The sequence below is a fragment of the Papaver somniferum genome, chromosome 7, assembly GCF_003573695.1.
Source record: "Papaver somniferum cultivar HN1 chromosome 7, ASM357369v1, whole genome shotgun sequence".
Classification (NCBI taxonomy): domain Eukaryota; kingdom Viridiplantae; phylum Streptophyta; class Magnoliopsida; order Ranunculales; family Papaveraceae; genus Papaver; species Papaver somniferum.
In genome coordinates this window covers 16,571,691-16,595,964 of record NC_039364.1, presented here as the reverse complement: position 1 = coordinate 16,595,964, position 24,274 = coordinate 16,571,691, and the positions used below count along the sequence as shown (strand labels likewise).

The following is a 24,274-nucleotide window of genomic DNA, read 5'->3' as shown; positions in this document are numbered from 1 at the left end:
TGGTAGCAATTCTACAATTCCAGTCATGGGAAAATGAAGAATAAGAATTGTTCTCAAGAATGGTTCTAAAGCATACATCATGGATGTATTTTATGTTCCATGTTTACATCAAAATTTGCTGAGCATGGGTCAATTGTTTTAAAAAGGATACTCTATGAATATTTACAATGATTTGTGCTTCATCAGAGATAAAAGAAGAAGGTTGATAGCTAAAGTTCTGATGCCCAAGAACAGGTGATTTCCTTTGAATATGCAACATCAAAAGGAAAGTTGTGACAGTACTAGTGTGCATAATGATTCTTTTCTATGGCATAAGAGAATGGGACATGTGAACTTAAACAGTTTAAAAACTTTGGCAAAGAATGAGATGGTGTCAGTAATACCTTTCATTCAATTACCAGAATCAAGATGTGAGAATTGTATCTTTCGAAAGCAGCATAGAGATCCATTTCCAGTTAACAAATCTAGAAGAGCTGAGCAACATTTGGAGATCATACACAGTGACTTATGTGGTCCTATAGAAGTTACATCACATGGAGGTAATAACTAGTTCATAACTTTCATTGATGATTTCAGTAGGAAAGCTTGGGTATATTTGCTTAAATAAAAGAGTAATGCTTTTCATTCTTTTAGTAGTTTCAAAGAATATGCTGAGAAACAAATTGGTAAAAACATCAAGATATTAAGAACTGATAGAGGAACAGAATACACTGTTGTTGATAGTTTCATGGAAGAACATGGTATTCTACATCATCTAACACCAAGATATACACCTCAACAGAATGGTGTAGCTGAAAGAAAGAACATAACCATAATGGAGATGGCAAGAACAATAAGAAGAACAAAAGATTTACCAAAGAATTTCTGGGGTTATGCAGTTGATACAACAGTGTATATACTTAACAGATGTCCCACAAATAGTTTGAATAACAAGACACCAGAAGAAGCATGGAAAGGAATAAGACCAAGTGTAAGACATCTGAGAATTTTTGGGTGCATTGCATATGCACATGTTCCAAAATAATTGAGAAAGAAGTTGGATGATAAAAGTGAGAAATGTATTCTTGTTGGTTACAGCTCAGTAACAAAAGGATACAAGTTGTATAACCCAGAAACTGGAAAGATAGTCATTTGCAGAGATGTGATATTTGATGAAGATTCACAATGAAATTGGAATAATAGATCAACAATGAGTGTCGGTCCCCATCACAATGGATCAAAAATGAGTATTGATACCCATAAGAATGGATCAACAACGAATGTTGATCCACATAATACTAGGTCAACAAGGAGTGTTGATCCATTTACTGCTGTCAGAACAGTTACAATTGTAGTTGAAGAAGAAGTACAAATTCAAGACAATACTGAAGAGCATCATGAAGAAGCAAGAACACAAGTAACACCACAACAAGAAACTACAAGACCAAGAAGGAAATATATCATACCTGCTAGGTTGAATGACTATGTTTTATCAAGAGATTATGAAGATACTGATGATGATGTGGTGAATTTTGCACTATTTGGAGATTGTGATCCTGTAGCTTATGAAGAAGCTGCTAAAGAACAAGGTTGGATTCAAGCCATGAATGAAGAATTGGAGTCAATTGAGAAGATTAACACTTGGGAACTGACAACACTTTCACTAGGAAAGAAACATATTGGTGTCAAGTTGGTTTATAAAACAAAATATAAGTCAAATGGTGAAAAAGAAAGATTGAAAGCAAGATTAGTTGCTAAGGGATATAGACAGATACAAGGAGTTAATTACTCAGAAGTGTTTGCACCAGTTGCAAGACTTGATACAGTAAGAATGATTATTTCTTTAGCTGCACAAAGGAATTGGAAGATTTTTCAGATGGATGTGAAGTCAGCATTCTTGAATTGAGTATTGGAAGAAGAAGTTTATGTTGAGAAACCAGCTGGTACATTATGTAGGGGAAGAAGGATGAAGTATACAAGCTAAAAAAGGCCTTGTATAGTTTGAAACAAGCACCAAGATCTTAGTATACAAGAATTGATTCTTATTTCATTAAGAAAGGATTTACAAGATGTCCACATGAGCATACTCTATATTTGAAAGCTGATACTCTTGGCAATCATATTATAGTATGTTTATATGTATATGATCTTTTATTTACTAGAAATAGTTCTGAGATGATCAAGGAATTCAGGAAGGATATAGTGAAGGAGTTTGAGATGAAAGATCTTGGTTTGATGTCATATTTTCTTGGTATTGAAGTACAACAAACTGAAAGAGGAATTTTTATTAATCAACAAAGGTATGCAGAAGGAATTTTGAAGCGTTTCAAAATGGATAATTGTAATCCAATTTTAACACTAATAGAAGAAAGATTGAAGTTGACTAAAGATGGAACAGGAGAGCTAGTAAATTCAACATATTTTAAGTGTCTTGTTAGATGTCTCAGATATCTAACTACTAGAAGACCTGATATCATGTATGCAGTTAATTTGGTTAGCAGATTTATGGAGTCACCAAGACAATCTCATTTACATGCTACAAAACGTATTCTGAGATATGTCAAAGGAACAACTAGTTTGGGAATATTTTACACTGTTCCAGAAGATCCAAAGTTGGTTGGTTTTACTGATAGTGATTGGAATGAAGATACAGAAGGAAGAAGAAGTACATCAGGTTATGGATTTCAGTTGGGAACTGGTTTTTTCTCTTGGTCATCTAAGAAGCAACAAGTTGTTGCATTATATACAACAGAAGCTGAGTATATAGCTGCTAGCAATTGTACTACACAGGCTGTATGGTTAAGAATGATGTTGAAGTCATTGTTTCAAGAACAAACAACACCAACAACAATAGTTTGTGATAATAAGTCAACAATTTCACTAACTAAGAATCCAGTACTTCATGGAAGAAGTAAGCATATTGATATCAAATATCATTACACCAGAGAACTTGTAAGCAATAAGGAGATAGTTGTTGAGTTTGTTGAAAGTGAAGATCAAGTGGCTGATATTTTCACCAAGTCTTTGAAGTCTAACACTTTCATCTACTTACGTGGAAAGCTTGGAATGATTAGAAAAGAGTATCTTGGTTTAAGGGAGGATGTTGAAGAATAAACCAAGATACTATGAAGAAGACAGAAGGGATCAACAAGTGTTGTTGATACAATAGTATGGATAAACTATGAGAGTTGACAGAATGTGGTTGGATCAACTGGTACAGTTGACGTGAAGTGAATGAATAGACAAGCGTTGTTGATCCAGGGTACGGTTTTTATAAGTTTACTTGGGTTGAAAGTATTACTGGTTTTAAGAGTTTATCTACGTAAGAATTGTCTAGAAGTTTCTTGTTAGAGTTTTATTTTGTTTAGGAAAGTCTTTTTACTTAAGAGTCAAGTTTGTTAATCATATAAATAGGCCGTTGAGCCATAAGTCGAAACACATCAATTAAGAGAAGTTTGTTTGAGTTTAGTTTTGTGTTCTTTCATTAAGTTTTTGATATCAGATTTTCTACATTTACAAAGAGGGATGTGTTTTTATGCTACGACTATCGAGATAAAAATGTCTATCTGTACCATTTAAAAGCCTCATCTTCCAGAATGCTAGTGAAATTTGGGAAGTCTTTAAATGATGTAGTGCCTCACAAGAACACCTTAGTGTCACTGAATGCACTAGGGGAAGAAGATACAAAACTGATGGATTCGGGTGAAAGAGCAAGATTCAGCGGGGAGAAGAAAACAGTGGGTGTTAAACGACGGAACAGAAAGAAGAAAAAGAATCTCTAAATGAATATAAACGGGTAAGTTTCATTCAGAATTTTAGCTCTTACAGATTGGTTCATCATGTTCGGGAAACTGATGTCAGAAGTACACATACAATCTCGACGAACCATTAAGAGGGTACTTGTTTTGGCTTATTTGTTGTATTCTTGTCATCATGTTCGGGATATAATAGCTAAAACAAGGCCTATTATTCCAGCTTCAATAGTTTTTCCCATTTCTTTTCGTTGTCAGAAGTACCTTGCATACCACAATAGGATATTTGTTCCCGAAGTTATGGTACTTTAGTTGAAGATGACAAAGGGTAAAAGTAGCGAACTCTTTTATAGCTATGACTCAGAGCCAATCTTACAAGATCGAACCTCTCTTGGCCAATCATGTTCTCTATGCCATTTGTCACCAAGTTTACAAGATTTAAATGCATGTTGAATTCATTTGATACAGATTGTCTATGTAAAAGTTTTATGTTTTTCCTTCTACTTCGAATGTAATAATATGGCTGACCTCTATTCAAATAACTTTTATTATGTACAGAAAAAAGAGTTTCAAGAAAGAGAACATCAAGCTTCTTTGCATTCTGCATCATGTTAAAACCAAATTCCACAATTGGTTCATCGGGTTCGGGCAACTTATGTGGTTCTTTAAATTGCAGAGGAACCTGGTACTCGTCATTCAAAACCTAGGCTTACTTTTTTTTAGCTTATACGGGTATTACCTTTGACCCATGTCCAAAACCGTTTTCCATAAATTTCCTCAGCCCTAGGTATATATTCTCTTTTCCTCTAAAAATCCCTAAACTTTGATACTTCGATTTACTCTCTGAAATTCTGATGGGTAACTTTGATATGCTTCCAGAAGAGATCATGTTAGAAATCTTGTGTCGTGTACCAGCTGAATCTATTCTCGAGTGCAAATCGGTATCAAAACCATGGAGAAATCTGCTTCAACATCCATCCTTCTCACATATGCACTAAATCATCATCTCAGTGGTTTTGATTCTGCAGGTTAACTGAGTTTCATATTCATACCTCAAAAACTGATAGAGAACATTGTTATGCCGAGTATGATGAGAATTTAAACAGTTTTACTAGAACAGCAAGGATCAATTTAAGACCTGAATTTAAGGATTCTCACATTCTAGGTTCAGTTAATGGTTTAGTTTGTTTCAATGCATACCTTGGTAATTGTTATGCTCATCCTGCTTATATCTGTAATCCAGTCACCAGAGAGTATATTGTCCTTCCAAATTTTGGAAAAAAACTATTCTTATCTGGATTTGGTTACAGTCCTTCAACCGATCATTACAAAGTTGTTAGAGTCTGTCAGGAAAGGAGAGACCCAAATTATGGAATTATTCAGGTATATACTCTTGGCAGTGGCATTGGATGGAGAGATGTTAGTAAGGTGGACTTTGATTTGGTAGCTTTTCGTCATCACGGTGTTTTCGTGAATGGAGCTATTCATTGGGTGGACACGGAAGGAACCATTGTTGCCTTTAACTTGATCGATGAAGAGTTTCGACAACTTCAATCACCACCTTGGTTGACACGATTTCCACATGTTGAACTCAATGTCTTAGGCGATTTCTTATGTGCGTGTTATTACCATGATGTAGGTTTTGAGTATTCTGACATATGGCTTTTAAAGAAGAATGAAAGTAATGATGATGTGATTTGGAGTAAAAAGTTTAGTGATGTCAATGATGAACCAATCAACTTAACGAAGAGTGGTGGGCTTTTATGCTACGATGTTCGTGATCATAATGTTTATCGATACGCCCCAAAAGCTTCATCTTCCAGAATGCTTGTGAATTTTGTTAAGAATATGTTTCCTGGAACCCCACATAAGAACACCTTAGTGTCACTGAAAGCATTAGGAGAAGTTGATACGAAACTAATGGATTCAGGTGAAAGTGCAAAATCTAGTAGGGAACCAGAAAGCAGTGGTCATTTGCCAGGGGGGAGGAGGAAGAAAAAAGGATCTCAAATGAATATTAACTGGTATGATTCATTCTGTTTTTTTAACTCTTAATTGAATTAGTGAACAAGAAATCTTTTCTCAGTATAATTTAATCGACAATTCGTTTTACTGGCAGCATTTAAATAAGCTAAATTGTTATGCTAGTTACAAATATTTCGTCTATAAAAGTTGTAGGAAAAGCCAGAAAATTGAGAGTGTTCTCAGTGCTTTTATGATATATATTTTGCTCCTACTTAAAACTATTGTCATTTTGAGAATAAGTTTGTGATTGTAAGTTGCTGAAACAACTGTTTGAATTGAAAAAGGCATTGGATCCCCCATTTCTCAGTGAAATGTAATAACTACCTTGTTAGCCATCAACCAAGTTGAGTCTTTCCAGTTAAAAAGCATTGTTGGGCCAAATAAGAATGTCTTGACTCGCATCATAAGATTGAAAAGTATTTGTTTATGTTAATTTTACATGGTTTTGCTTTCTTAAAATACATGCATTGGAGGATGTGATGTAGATTTTAGTAAACTTAGTTCACTGGTCCAAACACAATTTGACAAGTAGAACAGGGGAAATTGTAGAAAAGTGGCATCCACATTTGTAGGATGGAATGTATTTGGTTCCCAGTTATGCTTAAGTTTTGACTTCTGAGTTTACTCGTAAAATGTTGAGGGATGAGGAATAATGAAGATAATATTCCATAATATTTGGCTCCTACACCTTGAAAGTGAAAAAAATACTCCATAATACTTGCTAAAATATATTTGGCTCCTACTCGTTAAAACACAAAATTGGTTAAAAAGATCAAAATCAACAATTCCTGGGTGAAAAGGACATTTAGATTTTGATACTGTTTAAATTGTCAAAAATGTAAAAATAGTCAGGATGTAAACAGTTTCATCCTATGCATTTTTAAATACTTTTTCTTATTTTTAAGGGATTTTTAACAAACTGCCACACTTGCAAATCCCAATTCAAGAAAATGCCACCGTTTTTTTCAGAGTTAATTAAATGCCACAACCATTAAATATTCCGTCAGGGCCTACCAAACCGGTCTATATGCGTTGAACAAGTCAAGAAAATATGTTATCATTCCCTATTTACCCTTCACAATCCTTAAAGACTTGTGAATCGCTAATTAGGAGAAAGCAGAACAAAGAATCTGAGAGAGGAGAAAAGCAGCAGTTGCTGCTATTATTGCCGAGAACTAGGTCGAGAAAAAAACAGAGAAATTGAGAGATGAAATCGAGTAAAAAATGAAGATGGGTCTGAGAATTAGATCTGTTGAGATTGTGAAGGTTCAAATTGAGGATTTGTTTTAAAATTGGAGGTGTTCTTGGTGATTCAGATGAACATTTGGAGTTGATGTTGTTGTCGATCTCTAGAAATGGAAGATGAAGAAGAATTGATAGGGTACAATGATGAAATTGAACTGAGCTACAGTCGTGGATAATTGAGAATAAATTGAACATTGGGTTTGATTTGCCGATAGAGATCAAGATATTGATCTGATGGATGCTGTGATGATTGTGGGTTTGAATCAAATCGAGAATTGGTTAGAATTTTGTGATGAAGCAAGAACAGTGATGAGATGGTATCAAAATCAGTTTTGTTAAACCTACATATAGGATTTGTCAAAATTCTTTCTTAAAGTTTTGGGAAATAATTTTAGGGTTCGTCAAAATTATGTTTAATTCATAGAATTCAGGTTGTTTTAAGAATAGGGTTTAGCTTGATTTTCATTTTTTTTCCAGTTTCATATGTTAATTAGGATTTCTAATTGTTTTTTACTGTAAATTGTTTTGATTATGATGGTTGTCGTGATGAAGCAGTATTGGTGGCTGATACTGGTGGTGATGTCATGGCTTGGGCCATGGTTGCAGGTGATGGCAGGTTGAAGAAGGAGTTGCAGAAACTGAACTGGTTGGTGGTAATGGAGATGTATGATGTTGGTTCCATGGGTTTGGTGACATTTTTTCTGATAGGTGTTGAATGAAACTGAAGATGGTTTTCCAGGGGATATATGGCTATAAAATGGTAGAACTGTCATGGGATTAGATTCAATGGGTTTGTTGTGAATTGAATTTGCAGGTGTTTCGGTGAGTTTAGAAGCGCTAGAAATTTGAATGTTACACCAAGATGAGAATGGCACATTAGGTGTTCGATAAAAGTCCTAAATGGTTTTTTCTTCACCTCTTCAAGCTCAGTTTCTACCAGTTGAGCCTGTGTACAAGGTGGTTTGTGCTTGGTTAATGTCACAGGAGCTGCAGGGAGTTGTTGTGGGCTCTTGAGATGAATGCTAGGACAGGTGACATGACAGTGTTGATGCTGGAGAGTTTTACTGGTGGATGTTGCAGGTGCAGTGAACCCAAGAACAAGGAGGAATCAGTGATGGATTACGGATGGGTATGATGTTGTTAAACTGGACATGGCGAGATTGCAAGCGAGATGAGTAACATATGTGCTGGTAATGAAATTGAATTGGCACTGGAAATGGTACGAGGAGATGTATGTTTATGAGATGAAATGGTGCAGCTGGTATTGTTGTCGCTGCAGTTTGGTGGTAGTTCTGATGTGTTCGCAGGCAGAGATTGCTGGAAATGAAGAAAGGAGGTTAAGCTGGCCGTGGTCCTGGTGAAGCTGAGTATGCCAGATTACAGGGTGATGGCTGGAGTAAATGGAGTTGAGATGTTTAAGCAGAGATAGAGCTGTAAGCTGAGAAGATTGAGCTATGAACTGACGGTGAAGGATACAAGAAGTGTAAGAAAAGAAGGGAACTTCCAAAATAAGGAATGGGTTTGGTGAGTTGGTGACAGATTTGAGGGTGTATATGTCTTTTACTAAGCTGGATAAATGCCACCTATGCACTAACTGATGGAAACAATTTTTTTGGATGGAAAAGGTCAAACGTGTGGCATTAAATAAACTCTGAAAAAACGGTGGCATTTTCTTAAACTGCAAATTGGAAGTGTGGCACTTTATTAAAATCCCCTATTTTTAATTTACATTAGGATGCATCCAGTTTCATCCTTGCTATATTTTGAGAATAAAATTGTGATTCTAAGTTGCTGAAACTGATGACAAGAATAAAAGTGTTCATATACGTTAACAATTGTTTGATTTGGGAAAGGCAATTTTTTCCATTCATTAGTGAATACCATAAGAATATCTAATAGCCGTTCTGAGTTGGGTCTTTCTGGTTTATAAGTTATGTCTTATTGAACTAAATGCATTGGAGGATGTAGTGAAGACTTCAGTAAGTTATGTCCTAGTTGGTCTGGCCATGTAAGAAGGTCGGTCTCAGACCATAACATTAAGAGGTATTTGTTTATGTCTCATTGAACTAAATGCATTAGTACAAACTTTAGTAAACTCAATTCCCTTGTGCAAACAGAATTAGATAAGTAGATGCAGGGATTTTTTTCAAAAAAGTAGCATCCACAGAATCTATTTGGTTTCAAGTACTGAGTGTAGCCAAGTACTTCTTTGTCATCAATGATCAACAGATATAGATTGTTTTGGACCACCACCTCTGTCCCCTGAGCCAACCGAACCCCCTGGCCTCTAGGTTAGCGAAGCTAGCAGCAGCATCTAGGTAATGGGAGTACTGAGAGCCAAATTCTCGTCTTCTATCTCAATGGAAGCTTCAAAGCGAGTGTTTGCTAGCTCTATCCGTGAAAATCTGAGTTCTACCTTGCCACTCCTGTTTGAAGTTTGAACTACTTGTTCTGGGTAAGTTGTTGGTCTTTGTTGGTGGAACTGTCTTTTTAAGTATGGAGGCCTAACATCTATGTAGCATTTTCTATAACAATGCACTTGTAGTATTTTGCTGAGCTTGTGCTGGATGCACCTTCTTCCTCAGTGTCCAAGTTTCAGTTATTTGCTAACATTCTTTCCTTGTTTCTCTGTGTTTTTTTCGTGGTGTGTAATGTTGTTGTCACTTTGTAGCTGTTGAAACTTCAACTTCTAAGTGTCTCCATTCCTTTCCTTGCTGGGATAGATCTGCTTCACAATATTGATTTTTTCCAGTTTCAATTCAGAAGCTTAATGCTTTGTGGATTGAGAAAGTTACAGACGAACACGAACCTTGTTTTTCATGAATTTTGGTGCTGCTACATACTCGTTTCATGGTTGAAATGGTTAGCATTGTAATCATATTTCATGGTTGAAAAACAAGATAAAGTTGCAAAAGATATTCAACTCATAGCGATAGAATTACAGTTAGTCGTTTGGTACTAATTGATAGCCAGTCATTCTCGCTGAAACCATTATCTAAATTGGCACTTTTTTCTTGTCCAAGAAATATATTTTGTTAATAGTGTGTACCCTAAATTAGTGATTTCAATCTCTATATATAAATCGTTATGGACTTTGTTTCATTTTTCACAAAACGGTTTCAGGAATATCGTGTTAATAAATTGTCATCGCATTTCTATCTCTCAATCAAGAAAAAATGGCCGGAAATTGCAGCGGAAAGAAAATGATAGCAATTGTGATGTTGGTGGCCGTGGTCATGAGTTCAATAACTAATGTTGCAGAGGCATATGCATCCTATGACGAGTGTTATAACCACGTTTGCGTGCCCCAATGCCGACGTGATTTTGGTCCAGAAATCGGAAATGGGGCTTGCCCACCAGCTTGCGATAAGTACTGCCATGAGAACCCGGACGATAAACGGATAAACGGAAACATACTCAATTAATGGATGAATAAGAATGCTAATAAATGGCTCCCTTTCATTAGTAGTTTAGTTTGATGTGGAGAGTGCTGATCATTCATCCGCAGTAGCCATTGGTAGGTCACCAAGATCGTCTACCCTGTCGATCGATCATTGTATTTAACTAACTTATCAATTGCACATTAAATTTTTTATTTTATTTTTAAATAAATGTAATCAATCAACCCGTATACTTTTGTAACTATAACATGCAATGGGAATAGGAAAATTGTTACAAGGTTTTGTACTTGCACATCCCTAACGTTTTTGCTGACTCGGGTCTGGATCAGACTCGATCGCAGATCGTTTGATTCTTCATCTTCTCTCTTCATATTTCATTAATGAGCATACAAAGACCTGGTCATCATTACTTGACTAGTCAGATCAGGATTGGGAATGATGAGAGGATGAAAATAAAATATATGCGATGGTCAGGCCATCCCACACTTGCCATATAAAACTGGACGCAAGAGGACAAAAAAGGATAGTGAGTTGTAATATGATATTAGTGTCCACCACAAGAAGAACTCTCTCCGCTCTCCACAAACAAACCCTGCTTTCTAAACCCTAGGTTTTTTTTTTCTCTTTCGCCATTACTACTCTGAAGTGCTTATTTAATGGGGAACTTAAATATGCTCCCAGACGACATCATATTAAAAATCTTCTCCCGTGTTCCTACTGAATCTGTTCTTGAATGCAAATTGGTGTCTAAACCATGGAGAAAAGACCAATCTTTTTCGCATATGCATTTGAATCATCAATCTGCTCTGGTAAGCTGAGTTTCATACTGTATACAATAGGGTCTGGTAAAAAACCAACTTACCATGCTGAGTATGATGAATTTAAAACCGTTTTAGTATAATAACAAGGATGAATATAAGACATCCGTATAAGGATTGTTGCATTCTAGGATCATGTAGTGGTTTAGTCTGTTTCCATGCATACGTTGATAATTTTTATTTGCAACCTGCTTATATCTGTAATCCCATCACCAGAGAGTATGTTGTCTTTCCGAAAATTAAAGGAAAAAGCTTCTTAGCTGGATTTGGTTACACTCCTTCAACCAATGAGTACAAAGTTGTTAGAATCTGTAAGGACATGAGAGATCCAAATTATGGAATTATTCAGGTGTACACTCTTGGCAGTGGCATCGGATGGAGAAATGGTAAAAAGATGGACTATAACGTCATATCTTTTATTCCCCGTAGTGGGTTTGCGAATGGAGCTATTCATTGGGTGGATACGAAAGGAACCATTGTTGCCTTTGATTTGGCTGATGAAGAGTTTCGATAACTACCATCACCACCTTGGTTATCACCTGTTAGTGTAGGACTACATGTTTTAGGCGATTTTTTATGTGCATCTGATCTTCGATATACTGGAGATGGTGACATTTGGGTTTTTAAGTAAAATACAAGTAATCATGACGTGATTTGGAGTAAAGAGCATAGCAATATCAGTGTCAAACCAATCGACTTTTCAGAGAGTGGTGGGCTTTTAGGCTACGATTTTCGTAATAAAAATGTCTATCTGTACCCTTCAAGAGCTTCATCTTTCAGAATACTTGTGAATTGGTACAATTATTGTGATAAAAATTTCTATCGACACGCTTCATCTTCGAGAATTCTTGTGAATTTCGGAAAGCATTTTAATATTGGAGTCCCATATAAGAACACCTTAGTGTCATTGAAATCACTAGGACAAGATAAGACGAAACTAATGGATCAGGTGAAAGAGCAAGATCGAACGGGTGATCATTGGCCAACGGAAGAAAAGGAGGATACCGATCCCTAGATGAATATTAACTGGTATGTTTCTTTCTCAATTTACAACTCTTATAGGAATTACAGAATAATGAATCTTTTAACATAACTCGAAAGGAAGATACTGTCTAGTGATTTGTTGGTTTTTCTCATGAAAATTGAATAGTTGTTAGTAGCGTTCAAAGAAATCCAGTAACCCTTATTACTGGAAGTGAAACACAACTACCTGCTTTTTATGACTCCAAACAAGAAGGTACGAATATATTAGGCTTCTAGTTTATTCACATCACATGCAACACAGAGAGGCAATAATAGCTCAAACGAGACCTAATATTTCCCACTACAATGATCTCTGGACCTCCTCTTTACTATCATTATTACTTGCACACCACAATAGGATATGTTCCTCTAACTAAAGATACAAAATAAAATGTAATAGCCACCTACATATATGACCTTTGTTGGGCCAAGTAAGAATGTCTGACACTACAAGACTAACAATTATGTGTTTATGTTAACTTTACACGTTTTTATTTCCTTTGACCAAATGCATTGTAGGATGTGATGTTGCATATGCAAACAGAATTGAGAAGTGGACGCAGGGAAAAGTTGTAAAAATGTAGCATCCATAGTTGTAGTACAGAATCTATTTGGTTCCCATTTATGCTAGACTTTAGGCAAATACTGCTGTAATCAATAACAAGTATACGTTCCCTTGTTCAAGTTTGAATTGAACTACTTGTTTGGATATGTTGTTGGTCTTTATTGTGTATGATATGGCACTTCTTTTTTTTTGTGATCAATCAGCTGAGATATGGCACTTCTGTTCAACCTTAGTACGGAACCCTACATCATTGTACCTCTAGATTTATAGTCGACCTGGTTCGTAATTTTGTGTTGGATGAAACCTTTTCTCCATTTCCCAAGTTTTTGTTATTTGCCAACATTTTCCCATGTTTCTCTGTGTTTATGGTGTGTTGTGTTTTAATTACGGAGCCTAAGGCCCTATCATCTTTGTCAAATTTGCAGGTTGCTCAATTGGTATCTGCTCTTATGGTCCGCAAGTCTGGTGTTAAGAAGACGAATTTGGGGTCTTTTTGTACCTATGTTACAGACAACAAAGAGAAAAGTAATGAACTTTTTGTAACTAACTAGTACCCAAAACCTGTTCAATCTAGATACAGGAACAGGTAGTGTCGCTTAGTCAAGAAGGGTGTCTCGCCTAGGTGCCTAGCGGTACGCATTTCAGTGATGCTTCTTTATTTAAAGCTTGTATTTATATGTTTGCTGTAATGTATTCTCTGATTTTCTCAACCTAGTTGCTGACATTTTTTTTTTTTGTAACCTGTTATAGGGGCGGCGTGGTTTATTAGAGGGGTGGCAGTGTGATAGTAATGCCCTTCTAGTTGGTTAGGGGATGTCCTGTAGAGGGTGTAAATTAACTAGATTACCCTCCCCAATTTTTAACCTAAATCAAAGCTAAATTGAAAATTTGTTTTCTTTCTTCTTCTCTTCTCCTCCTCCCATCAACCGTAACCTCCATTAAAACTCAAAATTTCATCGTCTTCGATTAATCGATGATTCGAAAATTAATCAAGTGTAGTGTAATGACTTATATGAGGTATGTTTTGAAAACCCAGTTACGATTTGGTTTATTTTGTTCGATTTAAGTTTAATTTCTATCAAAAATTAGGATTTTAGATGAAAATTGAAATTGAAATTTCTGGGTTTATGTGAGTTACGGTTGATTTTAACTCAATTACGAACCGTAACTGGATATTTTGATGTTGTTACGGTTGGTAATAGTTTAATTACCAACCGTACGTTCTTATATCTGAGAATTTTCTTCAGTTACGGTTGGTAACCAATTTAGTTTACGAACAGTAACTCAGTTACGGTTGGTATCGAGCATTTGGTTATGAACCGTCACTCAGTTACGGTTGGTATCGAGCATTTGGTTACCAACCGTAACTCAGTTACGGTTGGTATCGAGCATTTAGTTACCAACCGTAACTGGTTTTACGATTGGGTTTTCTTCGAATTTGACCCATTACAGTTGGTAGTTCATCTTTTACGAACCGTAACTTCGATTTACGGTTGGTTATGAGCAAAATTCCAATCGTAATTAGTTCTGAAAATATAAAAAAATTGAATTTTTGACGTACTTTAGATAACTTTGAGCAACAAAAAGCTAGTTGGGACTAATTTAGAAGTATACCTGGTCATTTTCAGGTCCTGGTTCTTCATTTTGTTGGTTAATTTCTTCAATTGATTGAGATCGACCTTCTCCTCTAAACTTTTTTCTTTTTTTAACTCTAAAAATCTGATTTTGGTTTTTGAGTTAATATAAGTGAAATTAATCATTAACTCTAAACTTGATTATCATCACTAAACTAGGTTATCAATTATGAGGGGTAATTTGTCATTTCCAATATTTTTTTTATAACGGACACCTTGAATAATCATGTAATGACCCTTTTTGTCCTATTAGAATGCCGCCCCTCTAATAAACTATGCCGCCCCTATAACGGGTTACTTTTTTTTAGCATCGGAGATTATTTCCATAGAACGTTCTCTTCATTGTTTGTCTCCTTTTCCCTGAGTCTTTTGAGTTAGTTTCTCAGCAGGCCCATGTTTTTATTTTGTTAGTTTCTCAGCAGGCCCATTATCAACCCCATCTGTAGTTACAAGAATTTGGTGCATATGGAAAAATCGAACGTTTTACAATTTGATATATAATTTAATTTTGTAATTTTTTTTAATATCTTTTTCTAATTATTTCTTTACATTTTTTAATATTTTCTTTTCAATATATTTTTTTTTCTTTTTATTAATAAAATGGAACTATCAAGGACATATTATTAAACATATGACAAAGAAAATGACTACAAAGAAGCAGTTGGTAACCTGATAACAAGCGTGATATCAATACCTTTTAGATATTTTCTAGGTTAGTTTGGCCTTTAGTTATGTAATCAGTAGGGATTGTATGGTAATGGCTATCGCCCAAAATCGAATCGATCCAAACTAATTAGGGAAAATCCGAACAGGGCCATTTAACAATATTGTAGTTTGTTTGGATATAAAATGATAAAAATCGAGAGTAACAGTTTCAGTAAGGCCGATTAGTTTTGACATATTTAATATCAATCATTAAATCTTCCTTAGATTAATAATTAAATATTATTCGTATAGATTTAATCTTATGTATAAATTTTTCTGTAACTATATTTTAATCTTTCCTATTCTTTTTATGTATTCCTTTTACAAAACTATTAATAAAACACTAAGGTGACCAAATTTGGAGTACAAAAACTCCGTTCAAATGTCGGATCCATCAAAACTCCATATTAAACAAAACTGATACAAAAACCCCAAATTTTTAACATTTGAACGAAAACCCCAAACAAAATTGGTTTCATCAAATTTTATGATGAAACCAAAATCCGTTTCATCATATTTTTGCCTATTTTTTTTATCATGAAACCAAAAATTTTAATGATGAAACAGTAAGTTTATGATGAAACCAAAATTTGGTGGTGGTGATTTTTACAGTGATGGTGATGGTGTTGGTTGGTGGTGGTGGTTTTTATGGTGATGGTAGTGCTAGTATTTGTTAGTGGATGTGGTGTTGGTTGCTATTAGTGGTAGTTAGTGGTGGTGCTACATCTGTAATCCCATCACTGGAGAGTATATTTTCCTTCCAAAATTTGTAGGAAAAAGCTTCTTAAGTGGATTTGCTTAAAGTGCATTTGCAACAATATATTCTATGTTGTTTGGAAAATCTACAGATTTCACCAATAATACAGCATATGGGGATTGAATGGAAGATGTTCTCGAAGATACAAACCTGGCCGCGAATAAAACATTTTTTTAGAAGTGCTTTACGGATATTTTGCCGACAAAAGTGAGACTATCTAGGTCAGGTCATCATACTGATAAACAATGTCCTCTCTGCAACCAATTTGAAGAAACTATGATGCACGTTCTCTTCTCTTTCCCTTTCTCGAGGGCAGTATGGATGTTAATCCTTGTAGGATCTTCAGTTTTAACTGGATGAACACAGCAATGGTGGTCTCTTGGACCTTATGGAATACAAGATGTGATGTGCTTTTCTAGAAAGTGAATATTGCACCGCAAACAGAGGCGAAAAAAGCTATTAACTTTTCTAGTTATCTAGGAAAACTTTATAGTAGACAGCAATGTCACTGTCTGTCACAACCTTCCATGCATATAGTCCATTCATGGAAACCACCATCTTTTCCTTTTGTGAAAGTTAACTGTGATGTATCTTATTATTTAAATACTGGTCTAACCGGAATTGCTCTCATTCTTCGTGATGATGCATTGAACAGGAGGGCTCTCAAAGTGCTATGCAGGAATAAGAAGCTCGGAACAAGCGGAGTGCCTAGCCTTCTTGGATGTTGTGAACTGGTGCGTGGAACTAAAGCTCTCTGAAGTTGTAGTGGAAACTGATCTCAAAGGAATTGAAAGTTATACATTAACAACGCTGCTCTATTTATATCATGGGAAAGAGAAGGTATCTTGCTTGATGCGACGAATAAACTTAAGTATTTTCTTAGATGATCTTGTTCTTTCGTTCCTAGATAAACCGGCTGATAAACTTGCGAAATACTGCAGGCAGCATAGAATATCCAGGGCTTGGCAAAATAGCCCCCTGAGATTATTGAGTCCTATTTACTGTCAGAGAAGTCTTATTCCTCTAATTAATAAAATTCTTATTTAGCATCAAAAAAAAAATAGATGTATCGAAACTTATTGTTACTTAAACTGGCTCAGCCGGTTTCGTTAAGTTAAGCCTATGATTTTCGATAATTTTCGGTTTCCGATACTTGTTATAATGGAAAACATCCTATAAGAATCCGGATAATCGGAATCATCTATCGGATTTAGACTCCTTTGACAGCCCTATTTACTATACTAAATTCAACTGTTACATTTTTGGATCTTATCAAAGATAAATACTACGACTTTTCAAACCTTTTTCTTCTCGTAATTTGTCTTTTTAGAAAATGCTATTTCGATTAGTGTCAAAAGTTATTTCTTTTACCGTTTTGGAATTCTTCGTCATTAAACCATTCAAATGATGAGGTGTCATAAAACTTGAAAGATAGAATTCTTTCATCATAAGAGCACTCCTATGAGACATTGAAAATAACCTAACAATAAGGCCATATAGGATTTTTAATGATTTAAGCAAAAGATCATTTCCACTGGGAATGTGAAGGGAGATACTAAAGATGATGTCTCTCGTAGTTATGTAGACATCCTAAAAGTAATCCTCTAGTTTTAGAGATTCTCTTAGCGGATGTGAACATCATACTCATTACTATCCACGGCTATGATTAGATATATAATTTAGATATATGGTTTAGAAAGTTCAAAACTAAAGAAATTATTTATAGTTGTAGATATTTTAGTTTCATCTCCTCAGGTTAAGAAAAATTTGGTATTTAGAAAAAACAAATTCCTCAAAAGGTGCATACCAAGTTATCATCCGAGATGCTCTAAGACTTGCTCTAATAGAAGAACCCTATAAACTTCTTTATTCCTCGTCTTCTGCAAAGTAAAACCATGAGAAATCGTGAGTGAGCTCTTGCTTCTTCTGCTTTCTAATATGTGTTGATAATAATATTATGAGTATTTTCCTTATATTGGGTGTTTGTGGCTGTTGCAACCCCAAGGATTAGGTGATTCCTTCAAGTTGCGCGCGGCTACGTACAGAAGAAGTTGCTCAACCATTTAGAATTGTTCATATTGAAGGATCGGTAATAATCGCATAATTATATGCCCTTCTTCTTTTCTTTTAATTAGATTTTTAATTTTCTGTTTTGATGTTCTACTCGTTTATGGTATTAGATTTGTTTTTTAGATAGTTGTTAGGTGGTGGGTTGATTAATTTGTATACTCAGAATTTCCGTTAACCACATACTAACCCTTGATTAGATGAATGGGTTAATTGCATCTGATAAACGTCCATTGCAGAATTTCCTTACATTGTGTTGTGCATAATTCTTAAATAAATCTCAGATACCAAGTTTAATTTACCTTTTGTTGGTTTTGTTCAATTCTTGTTTCTACAGTCAACCATACAACTCCATAAATATATGGTTTACAGATCTCTATCAGTTTATCAGTCATGAACTACCCTATTCGCACGTAAAGAATATCTAAGAAGATTTAAGATAGACAGATAATATCTTTTTAAAAATCAGCCTTTGGCATGTGAAAGACAGATGAGGACTACTTGCATTACGGGTGAACCACGGAATGAAGCTAGACTTGAATAGTTGTCAAGACTCAAGAGTTTTGTCCTTGATCAATAGACTTGACTCTGCTCCGCATCACACACATAATTCTCATGATCCATACTCTTCTAAAGTTATATCACATTTATAACCAAGTATAGATGAGAAAGAGCTCGCACATTCATTCTTCAGCTTTCTCATCGTAGTTGTATCTCCAATATTATATCACATCTATAACTAAGTATGGTGCGAATAGCACAACTTGCCATCGAAACCGTGCTAGTACTGTCGTTGGTGTTAGTGCTGGTTTTTTCATCTAGTGTAAATGGTTCTTCATTTCGTTCAACTCATACAAAACAAGTGCAGGTAAATGAAGAAGTAGATGCACTTCTGAAATGGAAGTCATCCCTTATTAACCAAACTTCTTCTCTCCTATCATCTTGGAAAAGAAATACTGCTAGTAATCGTACAATAAGTCCATGCGAATTATTGTGGGATGGAATCATTTGTAACAACGAGGGAAGCGTCACCGAATTAATGATAGCAGGTTTGGAAATACAGGGTACGCTCCATGATTTTAACTTCTCAGCATTGTCCAACCTTGTTAGTCTTTACTTGAGCCAGACCAAACTCTCCGGATCCATTCCCTCCGAAATTGGCAATCTTTCAAAACTTAACTTTCTTAGTCTTAAGGAAAATCAATTTAGTGGATCCATCCCTCGCCAACTTGGCAATTTACATCTACTCACCGGTTTATGGTTGAACGAAAACAAACTTATCGGTTCAATACCTACTTCTATACACAATCTAACCAACTTAATTGTCTTATCAATCGCTGACAATAATCTTTCGGGCATCATTCCACAAGAAATAGGAAATCTAAGATCTCTCAAAAGATTATATTTGTATCAGAATAATCTTACCGGTCCAATTCCCGCTTCTTTAAGCAATATGAGCAGCCTAAAGACTCTATACCTTCGTGAAAATCAACTCTCTGGTCCAATCCCTACTTATTTAGGTAATCTCAGCAACCTACGTGATCTGTACCTTAATCAAAACCAACTCACCGGTCCAATCCCTCGGGATATAGGAAGGCTAAAATCTCTTACTCGATTAGATTTATCTAATAACAATCTCAGTGGTTCAATCCCTTCTTCAGTTACCAATTTGACTAGCATGGAAGTTCTCGACCTCGGCCAAAATCAGCTGTCTGGTATCATTCCTAGAGAAATCGGAAATCTACAATCTCTTTATATTTTATCTTTCTGGATGAATAATTTCACTGGTTCAATTCCTGTTTCTATAAGCAATCTGAGCGATCTACAGACCCTAGTTATCCATCAAAATCAACTTTCTGGTCCAATCCCTCAAGATATAGTAAAACTAAATTCCCTTATTTACTTATCTTTGTTCATGAACAAACTAACTGGATCAATACCAACAGAATTAGGCAGTCTAACCTGGTTGCGAGGCCTATCTTTAGATAGTAACTCTCTTTCCGGGAATATACCTACTGGTATAGGAAACTGCATCGAGCTTACATATCTAAGCCTTAGCAACAACAATCTCTCTGGAAATATTCCTAATGGGCTCGAAAGAGCTGAATTATTAGAATATCTGCAACTAAATGATAACAACCTCAGTGGTACTCTTTCTAGCTCCTTTGGTAAACTACAACACTTGAAAGTCCTAAACTTGGCGAGTAACAAGTTTGAAGGCGGTATACCCAATGAGCTTGGTTTATTACATGACCTTCAGATCCTTTTCTTAAAGTCAAACAATTTCAATGGGTCAATTCCCGAAGAGATTGCTCATTTGCATTATCTCCGTATTTTAGATTTATCACAAAACAATCTCACCGGTCATATTCCTAGAAAGATAGGAAGCCTCAAGAATCTAACAAAATATGATACCAGCGGGGATATACGAGTGGAGACGGATACATTTACCAAATTTGATGTGCAGTTTAAAATGGTAATCAAAGGGATCATCGTCCAATTTGAAATATCATCCAGCTCTACCTCAGCAATCGATCTATCGTGCAACAATCTTGATGGAAACATACCGAAAGAAGTTGGTTTATTAAGAGGACTTTATACACTTAATTTGTCTCACAATCATTTTTCGGATGATATCCCTTCGAATGTTGGAAACATGTCTAGTCTAGAGTCTTTGGATTTGAGTTATAATATATTGTCAGGAAATATCCCACCATCCTTGACATCAATTGACTTTCTCCAGTTTCTAAACTTGTCTTACAATAATTTGAGTGGCAAGATTCCAGGAGGCACTCACTTTGAAACTTTGAGTTGGGATGGATCAGCTTTTCTTGGGAATGATTTACTGTGTGGGCAACCCACAAAGAAAGATTGCCACGGTGAACAAAATGTTAGCTCTACAAATGAAATTCAAGAAGAGGATGAAGAAAATGCAAATGAGAAACTTATACTATATGGTACCATTGTTTTGGGCTTTGTAGTTGGATTCTGGGGTTTATTCTTTGCTTTGCTTTTAAAAAAGGCAAAATGGTGGTTTGGTTATTGGAGAATTGTGGATTTTGTTGCAAAAGAAATCGTAGGTTGTCTAAACAAAAATCCAGCGCAATAAAGAGTTTTTTTTTTCTTTTTTTTTTTAACTATAGATATTGAAGATTTCTATATCATGCTGCGCCCAGTAAAATAAAACAATTTGTTTTGGGGAAATAAATGACAATAGTACTGTATTTGGAGATGTGGTTTTATAGTTGATTTCTTATGATTCATTTTTTTTTTTTTTTTCTAATTTCAAGTGGTAGTGACTACATGTCACATGGTTAAACTTCGCAAATGCAATAACTTTCTTTGACAACGGCACTATGTACCAATAATACAGTCCCGGCCAAATTTGCACTTAGACAATTCTTTTCTTCTTGAATAAACCCTATTCATCACATACTAAATAGAGGTGATCATTCACGCTTCTTCAATCAAACACACACTACACAATTGATGCATAAACGTTAAGCCAGATCAAATTAAGGGACAGATGCACCAAATAGAACTTGTGCTTGAAACTTGGCCGATAGCCTTTTTATTACTGCACATTTATGGCGTGTTTGGATAACGGGAAGGCCCAAAACTGGAATAATAACGAACTTGATTTCCCCAGCTTAATTCTTCATTTTCTTCATTTAACCTTACACTGAGGGAGACCGAGCTCTACTCGTTTTAAATCATGGGATATGACGGATATAGTGTTGTACTACCATGGAAGTTTGTGCCATGGTCTCCCTGTTTTATATTTTTTTTCTGTTATTATTTTGTCGCAAATGAATTATATAACGTTGGGTAGTATCACTGTACGTGCTATCAACTGGCATAGGTATTATGCAACATTGGAATGCGCCGAAGAGGATTTTTGCATGGCCTGGATGCATGATGCCTCCGGAAATGCAAGTAGGAAAACTTGCATATGTACAATTGCATCATACGTAGATGACGCACAACAACGTTGCACTTGGATGGTGAATGCGTCATTGGCACAACAAGACTAGAAGCACGCGCCATGCATATGGTCTTGTGTTGGAATATTTTCAATGCCGCTAACCAAAGGGGGGTCCTGGGGGGCATCGCCCCCGGAAGAATTTTTTGAACTGAAGGTTTTATTTGGCCGATAAAAGCCTGTTCGAAAATTTCGAATCCAAAAGACACCATTGATGTCTGTTGATGAAGGAACCTGACGTTTCGTGAATAGAAACCTGTTGGCGAATAAAAAACCTATTCCCAACAGGTGCAAAACCCTTTATAAATAGCTTCTCCCAGTTTCGTTTAACATACAAGAAAAATCAATCTGTTTTCTCTATTTCAAAAAGCATCATCAGAAATCAGAAATCTCTTTGTGTGTTCTTGATTGAATCAAGGGGTACAAACCTTGAATTCAGTTTTCGTTGCAGGGCTTTCATTGTATCCTGAAGGCAATATTTCGCATACCTGTTGTAATCGCCAATTGTTATTGGGAGGGTAGAAATATTTGTCTAAAAGAAATTTATACAAGCCTTGAAAGTTTTGGAGTGCAACAATTTCTTCTCCGTGTCATTCATCCTTTGTGAAACCCATTTTTTTTCCAACATCTTGTCAGTTACAAATTGGTTACACTTAGTTGGTGTTAGACTTACGCTTTTATAAAGACAAGGAACTGCCCCTTCAGCCTAGGAAGACTGGTCAGTTATGCAACTTCCTCGCAAATTTAAATATGTAATTGCTTGATAGTTACTTTGTAAATGGCTTTTGTAAGCCTATATAAAGCCTGATCTCGTAAAGATATAGGTACTCAGTTGAAGGAAAGGGTGTGTTGTGCCAATGGATTACAGGAAACAAAATCAGTTTCCTTAATACAATTTTATTTCCATGTTTGGTAAATAAGAATAGAGGGTGATTAGGAATATGATTCCCAAAATGGGATTTGAACCCTTGATACAATAATCTTGTATATTGATTTAGTAAACCAATGCCTTAAGCCACTCGGCCATCCTCCAAGTTTTGTTGATCGGAATTGGATTGTCAGGTTGGCTGAAAATAAGGAAATTTAAAACTCATGAGGAATGGTAGGTTTAGGATTCCCCGTATCAAAGAATATGATTCTCGGGGATGTGTCCAGTAATCTCACATCTTAAAGCTCATCTTTTGTTTTTTTCCACAATCGGAAATGGATACCAGGTTTTTGTTCAAAATCATTACAATTTATATCTTCATCTCTTATATATCAGGGAAAGTTCTTAAATCAACTTCAGACTCGTGGTAAAGATGGGCCCTCTGTGGCCCATTGTTGGCCGACTGTTAAGGAGGTCTTTTATATGGTCACTTGAAATGTATTTTTCTGTCACAGACTCACAGCTTTTGTGCAAAAAAAAAAACAAGTTTACAATTTCATGAAATCGACATAATCAAACAAATTGATCAAACAATTCCATCATATACAATCATACCAACATGTTTTCAGTTCGAAATTTTCCCAAAAAATCATTACATCAACTGGATTATTCGGACTCTAAACAGTTGGTGCAGTAGTAGAAAAACGGGTAAAAAAGATGATTGTATCTAGGTATATGGATCGGATCTGTACCGGATGCAAAATCCATCTCAAGTTCTGCTTCTTTACCATCCCAGTTGTTCGCACCAAACTCGCTGAGTTGATCATCCGACTCAGTCCGGATCAGTTAGAGACTCTCCACGTGAATATATGGTGGAATGCAGATTCTCCAAAACCTATTAACTTTTTGGCTCACTTTGTCAACGTGAATATGTGGTGGAATGCAGATTCTCCACCTCTACGTATTTCTTCAAACCTCAATTTCACGTGGACTTTTATAGCCCCTTTTTCCTTTAAAATAAATAATAAATAATTGTTTTTTAGACCAATTCTAATGTTATCCAGATCGTGTCAAACTCATTCCAGTAAAATATCTTTTTGTCTAACACATTGTTTGTTTTTTCCTGACTCATCTGAATCGTCTGAATCTGACTTGTCTAGATGTTAATGATATCACTTGACTCGTCTGGATCTGACTCAATAAGTTTGTTTTTTGAATCAGATCTAACTCTAAAATACGTGAGTAAGTGAATTGATCCCATGAGTTAAGAGCATTTTGTTCCCTAACTCAAGTGCGTCTGAATCGGAGGTTAGGTCTGAATCAGATAATGAATTAGATTAGACTCAAAATAAAAAGCAAACAGTCTGACATCTGACTCACCCAAGTCGGCAAAAAGCAAACACCCTCTAAGCCAAGCCGGAAATCAGTCATTGCCTTATCCCGTTATCCGTTT

The 24,274-nt window shown here is 35.7% G+C and overlaps 1 protein-coding gene across 1 annotated transcript; it reads left to right on the top strand.

Annotated features, from left to right (window-relative positions):
* Positions 1–18,764: 18,764 nt before the first annotated feature.
* On the top strand, positions 18,765–21,195 carry LOC113300550 (probable leucine-rich repeat receptor-like protein kinase At5g63930). The gene has a single exon (XM_026549756.1). The coding sequence runs from the start codon at positions 19,011–19,013 to the stop codon at positions 21,078–21,080; it is 2,070 nt and encodes a 689-aa protein (XP_026405541.1). The 5' UTR covers positions 18,765–19,010; the 3' UTR covers positions 21,081–21,195.
* Positions 21,196–24,274: the final 3,079 nt, after the last annotated feature.

What these genes read in the sequence shown, in the direction of transcription:
- LOC113300550 (XM_026549756.1), top strand. Translation starts at nt 19,011, where the DNA reads ATGATAGCAGGTTTGGAAATACAGGGTACGCTCCATGATTTTAACTTC.